Here is a 17,825-nt window from a genome sequence, read left to right on the forward strand (position 1 = left end):
CATTGTGTGACTCCGGCACCCCTTTGGTCAGACTAAATAAGGCTTTTAGGAACAAATATTATATTTCATAGCAAGCTAGTATGATAGGAATAATGTGTGCATAAATTAAAAGTGAGTAAAGCGGTCTTTTAATTGCAAGGCCAAGGTTACACTTGGTTTCATTTAAAGATATAGTAAGTTTTATTTTCTCTTATTGTATAGCGCTGAGTAAAGTTGCTTTAAGACTGAGGGGAAAAAATATCTTTCCTCACTAGCTTTTGTTCCATAAGAATCACTTTCAAGGTCTAATTGAGTTAATTTATTTTAAAAGCAAGAGTTATAGAATTCTGGTGCTTTTGTGAGTGTCACATTGCAACGTAATGACATCCAATTTCAGCTAGTTAGTAAAAGTCAAAGATTATTCAGAAAGGCTAGAACAATAATAGAATTTGGATTCTGGCAAAGCACGGAGCTGTTTAAGATTTTTTTCCCAGGTTCAGGGTTGTCAGAAATGACATTTTCTACAGTTATTCATCTTAAAAAAATTGGCAATGATGCCACTTTACAGAAGCAGGCTTTGATTTTTAATCAGCCTCGAGGTGACTGCATTCTAATTAATTGATTTTTCACAAGTATTTTTATGTATTTCATGTGATGTTATCGTAATAATGCCACAATCATTGATGTTGGAATCTCATTCAAACAGGCTAGATATTACAAAGTGTCAGTTCAGGTTTTATAGGTTGGCTTGTGTCAGGCAGTAGTAATAGGCTGCGATTGATTTTGCTGCATTCTTTGATTCCTTGAGTCTCTCTCAGGTGTTGGCTACGTGGCCCTTCAGTGAAAGGAATGAAAAAAAAAGGCGGCCAAAGTTTAGAGCCAAGAGCTGGTGGCGTTGGCAGACGCTCAACCTCCATGTTACAAGTCTGGAACATGATGCTTTAGATTCGGAATTCTCTGCTGAATTCAACTGCACACAATGCAAACTGACCAAGGCACACCAAGAGTCAGCAATTTGATTTTTTTTCAAGATGTAGGCGTGTAGAACATAAGATTTTTCCAAGGTTAATCAAATCTACTATTTTGGCCAGGGTGTTTTTTTGTGATGTTATTTTGTGGGGTTGTCTTTGCATCTAATTTTGGGCCCTTAAATGTTATTATACTCTGATTTTTGCAGTTAATAGGAATGTATGTAGTATTTATTCTAAGTTTAAATGCCGTTGTGATTTTATTTTTTGTATTTTAGTAAAGCTTTTAAAACAAATGGTAGTTTTTTGACTTTGTTGATGTATGGTTTAATTGCGATATTCTTTTATACTCTTAACTTGGTTACAAAAATCATTATCTTTCTGATTGATAACATATTTAGTGAGAAAGGGGGGTTGGGGTTAATTGTCACAAGCAACTGGTGACTTCAATATTCCATGCATTTGACCACTGATTGGTTTCACACTATTGTAACACTTAAATAAACTTCATTCTACAACTGTAAATGATGAATTCTAGTAAATATGGCTTCTCTTTGCATTAACTGTTAGTTGTAAGGACAACTGTGTCATTATCCGAGCTGCACAGGGGTATTTAACTAAATACATTTTTTTGAGTATCACTAACAGCTTTCCTGAATGCCACTGACAATTTGACAATAAGAGTGAATTAATCGCATTTTCTAATGTGGGTAGAGCTGATGCGCAAATTAAAAATGACTAAACACCAAAACAGTGGACTTGACACCTGTGAAAGTTCACTTTTAAGCAATTTTATCGTCTAAGCAAGTTCGCTTAATGAGGATGATGTGCACGTCAGTAGTAGAAAGAATTCCCTCGCCAAAAGACTAGTATGCCTGTCATCATCTATCCTGGAAATCATTTTTTTTTTGAATGATTGCTCGTCAAATGGAACATATAAATCACATGCTGTGTTGGAGAGATTTTCTTGCTTACCTTGACGCTTGCTTGTTCTGCTCTGGAAATCCGTGGCATTAACATAAGCAGTGGGTGTTGGCAGCCTAACAAAATAAAAGCTCCTGTTGGGAAGGATAGGACAATCATGGATGGATGAAAAACATTCACTTAGGTACAGTAGAGCAAGGGTGTCAGACTCGGGTTGGTTCGCGGGCCCTGAAACTTGATTTCATGTGGGCTGGACCATTTTAGGTATAATATTTATATTTTTTATATAAATTGATTAAATGAACTGGATTAAAATCCCTGAATATTAAGTTTTTTTATAGATCTAAATCAATGTTTATTTCAGCTTTTTAAAATATATTTTCAGAATTTACAAGGATTTTTGAACTAAAAACACAGAAAAAAATGATTAAAAATGACTTATTGATTTAAAAGGGGGAAAATCAGGAAAAATAATATGCATCTACACTCTCCATTTTAATTTGATCTTAAAACTGAAAGTCAGCATTCATGATTTACTTTCCCGGGCCACACAAAATGATGCGGTGGGCCAGATTTGGCCCCCAGGCCGACACTTTGACACATGGAATATTTGATAGGTGAGGAATGAATAAAATGGCACCCATTTGTGGGGAAAAGGGGGATCGAAGGTAAGGATATGATTTCTGAATGACAAAAAAAATAGATTTATTCGAAATGGAAGAGCAGTATTGGCTCGATTGTTTAATTTTGATGCATTTTTTGCTGTTAAAATCATCCATAAATGCACTTATTTTTAAAAGATGTCAAGTAGTAGAGCTGACAGTGGCTCGTCGTGGTAAAGAAAAAAAGAAAAAACGACGCAATAATCCCTATTGTGTTCACCTGATTGTAAATGCCCTCATTTGCCATCCAGCCTGTTGCTATGGCTACAATTCTCAGTCACACTGGAGTGTTGCAGATGCTTGGTCCTGTCAGTCAGTGTTAACAGCCGAGATGCTGAAACGCAATCAAGCTTATCTAGTTTTTCTTACGATGGAATCTCATCTTTGTTTGGCAAAAAGAATCAGCGTTACATCAAGCTTTCCTGCCACTGTCAACAATCAAATTAAAATTGCACAAAAAGTGACATGCCGGAAACAATGGTGAATCTAAGCAGTTTTTTGACCAAAAAAAAAACATTCTTCTTTGTCATATTGTCCAACAATGGCGGCCAAGAACTTCCATGGACCCGCAAACTCATTTGAATACAATAAAAGCCGGTCTTGTTTTGTACTATTGACATTATTGTAGTACTGTGATATATCATAAAGCTACTTTCAATCCATTTTTTATATCCTAGAAATGCAGCAATAAAAACTACAACTATGGTTTATAATCTTTTTAAACCCGGTCAATAGAAAACTTCAATAGAAGTGCCCCTTGCATCACCTTTTGGAAGAACTGAACTCTTAGGAAACCTTTTAACAAATTGACCTTTGCTATTTCCCTACTGCTTTGCAGTTTTTTTTTTTATTCTGTAAGTGACTGTGCTTAAGTGCTTTGCCATTAAGTGGCTGCAGTGAAAAGCTGCAGGAATCCAGGAAGATGTCGCATCTTGCCCCAGCATGACTTGGAAGCCACTACTGATTCATTATCATGGTCTTCAGACAGTCTGTCCGAATAGGATTTAGTAAATAAGAAGAAAATGTGGCTAGGTACAAAACTGCATTTCAGGTTGTCGTCTTCGTACAGCCTTCACTTATTTACGGTTTGCCAAATGTGATAAACATTTCAATTCCATTATTTTTTTTCACTCTAATGGGGAGCAATATTATCTGAAACTCTGGGGAAGAAGCAGTGCTCAAAAATTGTACAATTTTGGAACAAACGTTTTTAGCCTTGTCGCTCATGGAGATATTGAAAGATCGTAAAAAAAACCGTTCAAATACTTAGAAAAACATTCAGAACATCTATCATGCTTGATTTGCCAAAAGGGTCAGATAACAGATCATAGCAGAGATCTCTTAAAAATACAACACGTGATGAAAATAGCAATTAAACAAGAAAAATTGGCATGGAGTAAAAATTATTTCCCACGGGTTAAGCTCCTTGGGAAGGTAGCAATCGTTTCTGCTCTTTATTTGATTCATATAAGCATAAAACAGCTTCATAATTTCCCTACTAAGGCTGCTTCAAAGACACATTAGCAGTATCCTCTGCTGAGTTTTCTTATTTTCCTTAAAGCGCTGTGATCCGAGCTTTGTTTTGTTACCGATAACACGAGGAAAAAAGCCGATTCAGGTGCGAATGTCACTCTTGTGCATTGTCGCTAAACGGTTTTCGATGAAAGCAGATGGGAAATCACGGGAATAATCTCTTAACAACTCCCTATGCTTGCATCGCTGATTGGTAATGAAAGTTATTATGACTTCTTTTTAATAGACGCTTAGAAAACAAAGCTGAGCACAAGCCAACCAATGACAGACCTTATCTTGTCTATTGCAACAATGATAGTAAAGCTTTGCTGTTCATTTGAATCAGCACAATATTATCGCATTGATAATTAGAGCAACAAAAGGGAAAGGGCCAAGGACAGAAAGAGTTGATCTAATCCTCGTCTCGAAGGGCCATCAATGGTAGACAAACGTTCCCTTTTGTTTGTCAAATAATAAACGTGATCTGCGTCCTGCGTGGCGGGACTCGAATCGACAAATTCTGCTTCGTTCAAAGCCAGATCGGAGCTCCTTTCAAGGTTTTTTTCGTCTTCTTTTTTCACCACAGCATCTCCACACCTTTGAAGGCAGACATCTATAATGAGTGGCATCAATTTTCATCCCAATTAGAGTGTTTATCTCAGCTTAGTTCACCTATGGTGTTGCCTTTGCCCCTCGTGAGGGTGCTGATGAATTTTCATGAAGGACAAACACTGTACTTCAGATAAAACCGCTTATCTTACGCCGGGATTTAAGGCTTTTCGAGCTAGAGTTATTTCTCCCCAATTTGTTTGTGCTGTGTTAACATCAAGCGTGGCGCAAGCTCGCCATGGTGGGGCAATAGTGGGAGGTTGCTAATGCGTGTTGATGTGAGTCGGCTCCCCAAGAGCTCTCATGTGGAAAATGGAATAAACGGTGCAAGGTGCATATCATCCCACAGCACCTTGATGAGGAGACCTGTCAGATAGTAAAGTGACATAAACACCAAGCCTACACGTGTCAATCAAAAGCTCCTCGCCAATGGAAAAAAACAGTGGGAGCAGATTCCCAGGATTGGTGAACAATTCCAACGTGGGAGCAAGTCGAATGCGGGGCCGCTGGCTGTTTTTCTGCGACGGCCGCTTTGTTATTGTAGCGGGGAAGTGGCTGTTATGCCAAAGAGCCCCAGCGCGGCAGTGGGGCGGCGGAGCCGTTTCCCCCGACACTGATCTATGGCTTCGATTCAGGGAACCCTGGGCTCTGACATGCAACATTTAAATGAAGTCATTAACATTTAAACGCTCTTTCTTCCAGGGACAATCTGTCCTGACACCCTCTTGGCCTTTGTGCAAGTCGGTGGAACATAAATATGGAAGCTGCTAAAGGGGTGTGTAAACTTCATACTTGTCACTTTTTCAATAGGGAGCTGTTGGAGGTCCATTTTGGTACTTTTATATGAGCTCATAAAAGAATCCAACCAGTAAAAAATGACTATTTGTTGTGTAGCTTGGACTGAAAATACATAGTTTTTTTTAAAAAAACATGGCTACTTCTGGTAAGGCCTACCTTTCTTGGACAATATTATGGACTTACATAGTGACCCCGACAACAGTACAACTGTGGAATGTCCTAATGTGGTAATTGTTTCATGACAAAGGAATAAACATGATTTGTGTGCCTATGCAGGTATTTTTCAGACTTGAAATTGTTGAGTATTATCGATTTTGACGTTCGGTTAAGGTGGACATGTTTGATTTGATCTTTTTTAAGGAGTTTAGGACATTTGTGTTTCAGTGTAGGTTTGGATTGGGATAGGTGGACACTGACAGTAGTAGAGGCCCAAATAGTTTGGATGGAATCCAATTGAAATTGATTAAACATGTATTGACATTAAAGGCAGTCAAAAAGGTAATAATTGCAAAATCTTACCTGTGTTTTAATGTCACAAAAGTGTGAGGGTGAATGGAACAAGATGGATTTCTGTTAGGTTCATCACAAACCAGTCTATTGCTGTCATTTAATCATTTCCAGCCTTCCCAGTTAAATGGATATTTCCATTATCATCAGTACATACCTTACCTATGAGGAAAAAAATCACAAAATCAACATTTCTGGTTGAACTTATTTGATCGAAGATAAAAATGTCAATCATACCTGAATCTTAAGTCCTAGGCCCAAGCAAACAATTCAAATTCTTGTGACTTACAGCCTGTAAATGACAGTATATTTTGTTATAGTCCCACCCAGATGGAAAAAAAACCCCTCCATCTGCCAACATTGCATCTAGCAAAGTGGCAAGTGAAGAAGGCACACACGCAAGCAAACACAAAGTCTGAAGGTTCTTTCTTCTTCATTGGATGACACGGCAACCTTGTTGATGATGAACGCATCCACCGGAGGCACTCTCACAGTATAAGACTTGCTTTTCTCAAAGGGTTTCTGAGGTGAACAGGTCTGTCACGCATCTCTGTCTCAATTTAATTCAGGGGGACGCCTGAGAGGTAGCATGCAGCAGATCACAGGACGCACTAATTATTCCCGTCTACCCTGAGACGCCCGACTGATTGCTCTGTTACTGCGGTTGGCGTATAATGTATGAGCTGAGGTAATGTTAATGGTAGCCCATGCAATCAGAATTAAATAAAACATGAGATCTTGTCATGGGGCTAAATTAGACGTGCGCCATTCAAAACTGAGAAACGTGGCTCTCATTTGAGTCTTTATTAGTTCTTTCACTTATATTTTCAGAAAGCAAACATCAAAGTATGAAGGCATCATTTCGTACAAGTCAAAAGGTATTTGCTCTCCAGCGCGGTACCGATTCAAGTGAGCCCTAAAGGAACGTTAAACTAAAAAAAATCTTAGAATCAACTTAACAATCAACAGGTACTAGTCATTCTCTGACTGGCGTGATGAAATTGAAATTAGAAAAACCAAACTTTGAATTTTTACTTGGACCATCTGCTTAATTCGGTGATAGCGATTGCATGATTCATGTGAAATAAGGCAGTCTTCCACAATATTAGACAATCTGAAAAGGAGACAAGCTAAAGAGGGCTCTTTTTTTTTGTATTTTTTTGCAGAAGTAATTGCTGGCATGCACACAGAATGGTGAAAAAAAGGCAAAGGGAGAGCACAAGTCTATTTGTTAAGAGACAATCATCGTTTTTAGGTACGCGGCTGTTAAGTCGAGAAAGAAACTAAAAAATTTAGGAGAACATTTTCAAGAAGGTTAAAGAAAACAACCCTGGATGAACGTGGCTTTTAACTCAGTCATTGTTTAAGGACTAGAAATGGAGCTATTTGACCTGTTGGAAGAAAACCTCACAAATGTGTGAAAATGGAAAGCCAGCATGTTTGTACCTTACACAAAGAGACTCGCTTCATCTCATCACATTCAGCTCGCACAATGCCAATGTTATGACACAGTAAGGTATGGCTCATCTTTTCTGGTTGATATGTTCAAGTCCCGCCGGAAGGTTTCGCACACGCACAACTTTAGTTCTAAGGGTTGGATTAACAAAGAAGAGAAAGAGCAAAACAAAGCTGTAAATGTGAACAAGTGGATGTCCTGAAACTGTGACATCACCCAACAACCCGCGATTGGGCTCGTTGGATTCCCTTGTTAATGGCCTCCACTCAGTTTTTGCTGGCGGTCAGTTGAGGTCGACTGTCCTTCCATCGGCCAGTCAGTCTTTCTTCTCAGCCACGTCTACAAGAGACATAAAAATATTTTCCCAATTATAATCTTCTGGGAATTTCATTTGGGCTTCCAAAATTGATTTATATATACTATAGTGCTGTATACAACTGTGTCTCCTTTGTGTTATTCGACCTTTCAGAGCTGGAGAATAAATATCTACCCATGAAAAACTTTCATTAAAGCTGAGAAATGTTCAACAGATTTTAGGAGAACTCAAAATGTTGAAAAAAATGCATTGATTTTGCACTTTTCCTCAAAAAGTGTATGTTAAGCTACTTCATTGATTCAGAATCAATGAGGTGGCTTAACATACATTTTCCAGACTTGTTGCCCTTTTTTTTAAACCCACGTCAGAAAGGGATGATGTTCAACTACATAAATAAAAAAGAAAAACTACTTCTACTTCATTGAAATTACACTCCCCTTCTATTAAGACCAAAAATCTCAGCGGGGACCTGAAAATAACAGCGTGGTATTCTTATCAAGTATGATTTATTTGCATGATTATTGCCCCTACAGTCTGTCTTGTCCGCACCTTGGAATAATATGTATTGCACACTTGATTTATTGACCGTCTGATGGTAGAGTTTGCGGGTAATTTATCACACTCCATCTCTCCAGACGTGTCGACACATTTATACCAAAATATCAGGGTCATCGCTACGGACCTGAAATGGGGATGGGCGGGTGCATTTACAAATGCATCTGGCCCTGAAGGAGCGCGTAAAGACTGTCCGCCTGATGTCTTTGCCTGCTACGACTAAGAAATGGAGACAGATGGGGAGGAGAGCGCCAACTCTGCGGGGGAGACGGTTCGGAGACGAGGAGGGCGATGCCGCGTCGCGCTCGGCTGCGCGGCGTGGGTCGGCGGATTTGGCTAAATCATTCTGAGGAAAGCTCAGGTTGGAGTCAATTTGAATTTCGCAGCTGTGCTCTCCTACACTCATCCTTTTTTTGCAGACTTTTGAATGAATGTGAATGTATTGGTGGTGTTTTCCTTACTTACCCTTGGACCTGGCGTTGTCAGTCAGAATGGATTGAAGTTCTTCGGCACTCTCAACATGATCTTTCATCTCTTTTAAAGTGTAAAGAGAGAAGACATCATATGTGACACACACTTGAGGGATGAGAAGATAGTCTTCACAAGTCATTTTCATTGGTTAGTTGGCGGGATAGTGCAAAAATAACAACAGCAAAAAAAATATGAAGACAAAAAGTCTAGATAGTTGTTCAAAAGCCAGGATTCTGTGATTCATATACATAAAAAAAGTGAATAAAACAGCATTGGTGTTACCTGTAAGCGACAAACCTTCACAACAAGACTTTAAAAGAGTCTGTTAACTCATGCAAGTTAGCACAATCTTCCCACCATTTATAAAGTAAAAACAAGAATAAAGTTTGAATGCTTCCTTATTCATTTTGCTTCCAAGCCTGAAGGTTTTTGCCAAATAATACTGACAGATATTTGGAACTGTTCCCGACTGTTCTCCTCCATCTCCCTACTAAGGGAATAATCCCAGTTCTAGCAGGAAGACAAAATAGCCTTGAAATTTCATTCCTTCACCACAGCACTGTACTGTGTTCTTAAGGTGGTTTGTGTGCATGTTTGATCACTACCAGCTCTTCCCAATTCAAATGAATTAGCCATGGAAGCAAGGAACGTTTATGAGAGGGAAAAGTCTTTTACAATACATCAGTTGGAAAAGAGTGAGGATGGAAAAATACATAATTTGCTCACCTCCAGCGCTGGTGTCAGGTGCGGTCTCAGAGGCATCTGCAATATGAAGCACAGATAATTCTTACATGTATACAAATTCAACGCATAAACCGCAAGGAGTAGCAAAATACTGTAATATGCCATGTTTCTGGTCTAAACCTAATGGCCTCTCACGCCTGGAAATTCATTGCTTTCTTGAGTTGCACTTTAAAAAAGCCCAGCAAAACATATGCGAGAAGGGAGAGAGATGCGTGCAAAATTAATTACAAACTGCCATCCCTGTAAGGCAGCCCCCCTGCACCAAAGCTCCCTCCACATCCTCTATACGGCCTGTTATCTCTGTAGTCACACAACTCCTTCCTTCTTCCTCACTCCCTGAGCAAACCTCACTGCTTCCCCCCTTTTGCAACAACAATCAGACAAACAAAGCACACCATAAAAATACCGGCTCTCCCCAGGCGGGCCGGTGATGGCGGCTTAGCAGCGGCGTGACATACAACCACTTGGCTGTGAAAGAACAGCTACTATTGGAAGTATTGTAGAGCCTGCACGGAAGGTCAAATCATCGGCACAAATACAAGGATTGATGCCGGTATCTTGGGGAAATGACTTAAATGATGGTGGCGTAGAAAATGGAAGTTGGTTGGAAATAAAGCCATGAGCTCTTTTTCTATGATCGCATCATTCACTCTGGCGTTAGTTTGCATTTCTGTCATCACATGGCGTGCTATTGTCAGCTGGTTGGAGGTTACGTCACTGTTTGACATTCACGCTTCAACTCCCTGGAAACCTTCACCTTTCTTATTCTGGCTATCTAGTGCTTATTCAGAAATATTTTTTTCCGCCTAAACAGAATAGAGTTTTATCTGATGCAACTATCTGAAGCAAAGTTTCTAATCCTTGTTAGTCTAACAGTGGGAAGGATGAAGCAACAATCGTCTCAGAATTTGTGTTGGCACATGCACGTGGGAGTCCGTGCAAGTGTATGCAAGTGTGTGTGTGTGTGTGAAGGATTCCTCTCTTCGGCACAGACTAGCCCTGAGGGGTTATGAGCATCTACAAACCAAGTTAAGTGCTGAGGTTTTAGGAATGAAGCATCAATTCTTAAAAGAGGTTGTATAAGGTAAAAATTACAATAAGTTTTCCCAGCAAGTATCAGTTAAAAAGCTGTACTTTTAACACAATATGGGATAATAGAATTAGTGCAATTGTATTAAAGCAAAAATCTCATGTCCAGCTCCATCTGACACAGAAGGTCTTTTCTAGGCAACATTCACCTGATTCATAGTATACTTTTACTTCCAGGTGTGCTAACAGTAGTTTAGGTAAGTATTTGCGTGCATTGTGGTAAACATAGGAAACAAATAGGAGGTTGGGACAGGTGCTAGTGAAGGAAAAGCTCACTCCACTGAGGCTGTATAACAAAAAGAGTCGAAAAACAGTAGACAAAATTGACTCCCTCAGCAGGAAACAAGATCGCTTACAGTTGCGGTTCCAAACACTTGGACCACGGACCCTGAGGGGCACTTGAAAGTGTCTCGCTTTATCCTTTTTGGTATGTAAATTACCAATGTGGCCGGTGAAAATGTTTCAGGGAGTTAATCCGTGTCTCTTCTGACAAACATGAGCACAAACAAACTCTTCGAAGATGAGTGACTTGAGCAGGAACAATTAGATGCTCATTGAAAACAATCACAATGGAAAAATCAATCAGTCGCTTAAGTGCGAGGTATTTGCTTACATAAGACAAAGGCCAGGAGGAAAGTGAGCTGGATGCAACTCGTTCTCATGTAGGGAGGGACGAGTAAACAATTATATTCTTGTGAAAAGTATTGAGAAAGTAACAACTGGGGGAAACTGCTTCTTGTTTAGCCCGGGGATAACGAGCAACAGTCATTGTGGTAAACCTCTGCTTTCTACATTGACTAAATAAACTATGAACATGTTGGGTATCCAGAAGCCAATGAACAACCACATTCTTATTTATTTATAATTTTGCCTCAGTCTGTGTCATCCAAAAGGGTGCCAAAAAAATAAAAATAAAATAGGCAGCACCGTCTATGAATCAGACAGTGAGGTTGAAAGTCATGTTTATGGGCCCTTCTATATCGTGGGAACAAGACAAGATTCCACTCGATACAGAAACAAAAAAATAGTAGTTGCAAGATTGCAATGTCGGTTGCAATTGAATTCAGCTTCCAAGATCATCTAAAAAAACAAAGCCACATAGGTCATGTTGGCAGAAGCACTTATCCGGCCATGAGAGAACATTGCCCAGTCTGCCAACAGCAGATACCAGATAGAAAATACGCAGTGCCAAGATCTGATAAACCAAAGACAACAGGCTAAACTGAACAAATTCCAAAGTGCCAAATACAGAAGCTTGTGCAAATTTATTAAGTCAGCATGACAGAAGCCAAAACCCAAAGGAATAGCTGGGTTGAGTGTACATGTGATTCTGAAAACATCATGCCTGCTAACCAACCAAATTTCTGGAAAAAGATCCACACAACCTAGCGTGCCATCTTGGATGACAGTGTTGTTTTTTGTATCAGAAACAATCAAAGGATAGCTTAATCAAATATGACAAGCCACTATGACATACTATGACAACGATGATACACTATGACAACCACCAGAGAGAGATAGAACCAAACCTCATTTTATTCCATGCCTGGTCAGACCATCATGAGATCATTGCCTGTTTTGCTCATGACACCAGTCAAATTGCAACAGACTCTTTCATTAAAAGAAAGTAAAATGGTCAAAAAAGATTGCCTCCATCTCTCGCCAAATGAACTTCTATTAATTTAGTTTCATCAAGAGAGCTTTAGTCTCAGCTGGAACAATTGTGCAACCCATTGCTTACAATCGAGTGGATGTAAACCATCGCAATGGAATTCCTTCATTAGCGCATGTATTTTCCATCACTTTAAGGACCAAAAGCCCAAGCAGACCAGATCACACTTGAAAATCAATTATGGACAGAATCACTTTCATTGCCGCCTTTCCTTAAGCTGATTATCTGTTGAAGAGCTTACAATTTTAAAGCTTTGACTGAGAAGACGAAAGGCCGTTGCTTGCCCAAAAACACTTCATTTTAAGAGACTAAATAAAATACAAAGGTCATGATCAGAGTCTATATGATATCCTCTCAAAAGCTATACTAGAATTAAAATCAGAATACAAAGTGGGTGGCCTATAACCAACTTGGTCGGCCTTAGCTTGTCCAAGGTTGTGTATATTAAACAAGCATGAAAAGCCTCTCATTAAACTTTGCATGGGCAAATAGCTTGGAGCCTGGTATCCCCAAATGCACAGATAATTAAAAACATTTCCCACTTTACGCTAAACAAGATCTGGTGGGCCTCAACAAGTTCCAAACCAAGAAGAACTAATGAATTGGTAAATGCATAAAGAAGCCCATTTTCATATGTTAATGTTACGTTTGTTGTGCAGGCTTGTGCAAATAGCTTAGCTGTGTGATCCTTTGCTCTCAAAACAAGAGGGTGGAAAATAGCTTGTGTCCGAGGGTGGGGGTGGGGGGGGGATCTGGGGGTAAACATTTCATAGCTGGAGTTTTCTTTGCTTTCAGACGAAACACTGTCTGACAATCTGAGCCAATTAAGGAGCACTGAGCTGTGACCTGCAGGCCCAAGAGATGAAAACAAGCCTGCTTTGTAAACTCTGCCACTGCCCCTCTTTTGGCTACCCGCCTTACAAGACAAGAGCCCTCATTGATACTTTGCCTTTTTTCTGCATAAGAAAGGTCGAGGAGTTATGGACACTAAGTAACATTGTACTACTCTGCGGCTTTGGGTAACCTTGGAGCTATGCTACTACTGTTGTGGCTCCAAATTACTAGTTGGGTCCTTCAAAACTAAACAAAAAATAAACAAAGCTGGATTCAAGACATTGGGCCTTTGCCCAAAAACAAATCAAAACAAATGAATGCATTGCACCTTGTGACCCTTGTTTGGAAAATGAATACATTAATCCATGGCAGGTGAAAAAACAGTGCTGATATCATATAATTTTAAAGATATATGTCTAATGCTTCCACTATATTGGTGCATGAATGTATAACGGGATCCTATTGTAGTTTCTTAACTAGGTCTACAATGTCTTATGTGTCTGTGTTTGTCTTGCTACTGCCACCAAGAAATTTCTCAAATATGGGATGAGATAAAGTTCTAATCTAATCTAATCTAGTCACTGACTTGGTCTATATTAAAATACTACTGTATTAAATGATCTTAATTGACCTAGTTTTCCTAATATGCAGTCAAAGTAGTACGAGAGGATCAGTTTGTTATGGGTAGAGGCAAAACTTAACCTGTAAGACAAGAGATGAGAAGCCAAAAGTGAATACCTGATTAAGTGAAGAACTAAGAGAGGTGGAGCAGATGACACAAAAATAGAGACAGAACGAGGGGGGTGAAAAAGAGGCCTCCCTCTGTGTGACCTACATACCTGCTGTCAGCGGCCTGCTCTTCTCTCATCACGTGCTGAATAACTTTACATAATATTTATACTTTTTGCGGTAGCTCACCATTGCGGTTTACTACAGCAATCCAGTGAGTGTCTGAGTAATGCTTAATTTGGCACAGGGGTAATACCAAACTTGGACTTTGTTAATAAATGACACCATAGGGATGAATGTGGAAACAGGTAATTGTTTGTACGTGTGGGAAGAGGCTTCAGCTTCAGGCCTTCATTTGTAGTTAGCGGGTGATGCCTTCTCTTGGCGGCTCTTGGCTTTCCAGAGGAAATCATGCAATGAAGCAGTCAGTGTAATCAAAGTGCTTGTCTGGAAAGCAGAATAAGGAAAGTGCTGGCAGCTTCCTGCCTATCACCAAAAGGTCAGCGATAGGGCAGCTTAATTGGCAGACCTCATGCACTAAACAGTGAGGATATTAAAACCACAGACAATGAGGAACAGTGGCAGCTGTCAGCAAGTGGTACATTCTGGGCAAGAAGTGAACAATTTATTTCTTCAAATTGATATGTGAAAACTTCGACGGAAAGACAATTCACATTTTTCAAAGATCTGTCCTGTTCATTGATATTTGAAATGAACGTGATGCGTGTTTTTTGGAAAACTTTCACATTTCAGGCAGACAGGCAGAAAGGGATATATGCAATATGCATTTGGAGGTTCAATCGTTCAACAATTATCATTTACCATTACCATAAAGTCTAATTATGGCTATCAACGTCAAAGGCTGCTATATCTGTCAAGTCCAAAGACGGCTGTATCAGTCAATTCCAAAAACGGCTGCATCCGTCAATTCCACTGATGACTATTTCTGTCCATTGCAATGACAGAACTACCATCAAATCCAATGAGAATTGGGGAAAACCTTACCAACCAGCATCTCGGCACAATTTCTCCAGAAATCTCACTCTTTAATTAATCAAACCAATGAGATTTGATAAAAAATAACCTAGAAGCACCTCTGCAAATTTCTCCAGAAATCGCACTCTCTAGTTAATCATATTTTGGAGGCCAAACTAACAATGCAATTACATACTTTTTTAAAAGCATACCTACTATATAGTATGTGACATCAAGCCAATAGGCAAGCATACCCAAATTTCTAAGGACTAGTCTCAACAGCGTTATCATTGAGCTCTCTTTTTGCTCAGGTTCTTATTCAACTGTCTTTTATTTCCATTTAAAAATTGAAACTGCCTTTTCAATAGTTTGGAGAGATTACATCGAACGACATTATTACAAGTACAAGTTATGAAAGTCCATTAAATGCTATTTCCTTTTTAAAAGCTTTCACTCTCTGGACACAATATGCTGTCAACAATGGGGATGTACAATCTTAACTGGGTTATGAGAGAAATAGCTCTTGTAAATCACATTGCATTTCCTTGAATAGAGTTGAAGAGGCTGGCGTGTGTGCGTGTTATGCAGTGTTTATCTGGCAAGCAGATGGCACCAGGATGTAGAGAAGGTGGCAAGCTGGTGGAGGAAAATGTTACGCTCAAAGCACTTCTCACCGGGGAGACGTTGGCCCTTGATATTCATGTGTACTGAATTAAAGATTGTTTCACACCAGGTAAACCACGGTAAACCCTTCACAAGTTTTATGTCTCTCATTAGATTACCAACAATGCCAAAGAACAGAAACAATTTCAAATTCCAAGCAAACAGTATCAACACTATGATTTAGAGAAGTTGTTCTTAAACCTTCAATGGAATAACTGGTTATTACCTCCTGATTATCCATTTGCCAACTAAACCTAACCATTTCTCAGCTATTCCCAATTTCAGATCGCCATTAAACACCAAGACCAGGTATGCTGTATGTATCACAACTAGTTAAATTCCTTTCGTGAAACAGACATAACTTTTACGTATTTGTCTGTATTACACGATCTAAGACGGGTAAATGTAAATTGTGTTCATCAAAGACACGGGCTGCAAAAGCAGCTTTTTATTGAAATTGAACATTTGTGCCTGTGTAGCAGGTGGCAAATATTACGCCAATTTGACTTGCCTTAACTAGAAATGCTTCACACGTGCTTGGATATCAGACTAAATTATGGCACACTTTAATAAATAAAGGGACATATGATTCCCTTAGTATATTTGTTTACTAACGTGGTGCCCAAATGTGTCTTTATTTTATTTTATTATTTTAATTCATGACGAGTCCTAGCTATTCTCAACAAACTCCACAAGCATGGTGGACATGAGCTAAAAACATTCTTCCCATTCCTAGACTTTTATTTTAGCTTAATTTGACTGTTCTTTATCTTTAATATAATCTAATGGATAAGGCAATTTCCCACATGTGCAGCTTGAGGCAACTTAACTAAGAAATGAATAAAGCAGGTGTTTGAAAGTACTATGCCAATTTGAAAAGGAATAAATGAGACTTTTATTATGTTGGCTCTCATCTTTTAGACCTTAAGATAATAGTTGTCAGTCAGCGTCATACTTGAGGTTGTCTATTTTTGCAATCTGAAGCAGCAGCTTTATCAGTTTGCACACTGGCTTTAGAAGACAGACAGGAAGCGCATACAGGCATCATTCATATTAGGCTTGGGCTCGTCTCGGCTTTTACAGTATGCCTGCGTCAATGGGTGTGCGTGGGTGGGTCAGTGGGTGTCTACTGCTTTTCTCGCTGATGAATTGTCATTCTTCTCAGTTTATTAACTGGCCATTTTAGTCAAGAAAACAGATAGCTTGAGATAAGAAGACCTAGAGTAGAAAGGACACTTTGAAAGGAAATGTAAAATGGACAGAGCCAATGTCAACCTTCCCCTCTGAGACATCTTTCTGGGCTAGAAAACTGACCAATGAGTTCTTACAATTGGGGCACTATGTTCGTCTCTTCTACATTTCTACAAAAAATAATATATTTAAAAAAGGACAGCATGACTTCCATAGATTTCAAAATTTGAAAAGCATAAAATAGTCCCAGTTTCAAAGCCAGCTTGGCCAATTTAGCATAACTAGTAAAAAAAAACAAGGCGTCAGAGCGAGTTTAGAATGAGAAGCTTAGCCAAATGGAATTCCATGGTGCACAAATGCGCAGAAAGATAAGAACTAGGGCTCGTTTTTGGTTCTTGATGGCCCCAGCAGGGTTTCTTTTCCAGGACTTTCAGTGTGGCCATGAAAAATGCTATGAAACAAACCGCATAAACTAATGTCATCAGATCGTGTTAACTGCCTCCTCGAGGAGTGAATCAACGTAATATAACACCCAAAAATGAACAGAGTGGTGAAAAACCTTAGCAATATTTCCCTTTGTAAATTTTTGTTAAGTGTCCATTTGCAAAATATGCTTACTTTGCTTGACAAGTTATCAAAATCGGATGACACGTTACAAATGACAGTAAAAGCTCAATGCCTCTCTTTTCCTTGGAGGTATCCAATTTTTTGGGCTGCAGCAGTTTACGCAAAGGCAAGCCCAATTAATTATTGATATAGCACTTAACCAACCACAGATGCAACAAAGTGATGTACATAAGTGAGCGCCTTTCCCACAAAGGCAGAGTGAAAACTAAAATATGCCTCCTTCTAGTGGCAATAACTAAGAAGTGTGTTTTGAATAGACGTTCACCCCAGAAAGTTTCACTTGGAATTTTGCACCTCCAAGTTGTGTTATGTCTCAAATGAGAAGTTTTCGCATGTAAAAATTTTAAATGCAATATTATACCTAATTTTCGGCAAATGATTTATTGATTTGAAAATAAAGGATGTTTACTATCATATATACCTTTGAAGATTTGTCCACATTGTTATATTTTCTCATAAATGGGAGAAAATGCATGTCCCCAGTTACTCTATATAATGCGTTTTATATTTTTTTTCTGTCATTTAGATGTCTTCTAAATGTAAA

The 17,825-nt window shown here is 39.1% G+C and overlaps 1 protein-coding gene across 1 annotated transcript in view; it reads right to left on the minus strand.

The window, feature by feature from the left end:
• Positions 1-6,748: 6,748 nt before the first annotated feature.
• Positions 6,749-17,825, minus strand: part of macrod2 (mono-ADP ribosylhydrolase 2) — a 223,478-nt gene continuing 212,401 nt past the window's right edge. The window contains exons 16-18 of the mRNA XM_077730134.1: positions 9,484-9,519; positions 8,752-8,820; positions 6,749-7,754 (exon numbers count right to left, since the gene is read on the minus strand). Of these exons, the coding sequence (XP_077586260.1) occupies positions 7,732-7,754; positions 8,752-8,820; positions 9,484-9,519 (128 nt within the window). The 3' untranslated portion in view covers positions 6,749-7,731. The remainder of the gene's footprint in view (positions 7,755-8,751; positions 8,821-9,483; positions 9,520-17,825) is intronic.

Source organism: Stigmatopora nigra, chromosome 12 (genome assembly GCF_051989575.1).
Source record: "Stigmatopora nigra isolate UIUO_SnigA chromosome 12, RoL_Snig_1.1, whole genome shotgun sequence".
NCBI classification, from domain to species: Eukaryota; Metazoa; Chordata; class Actinopteri; order Syngnathiformes; family Syngnathidae; genus Stigmatopora; species Stigmatopora nigra.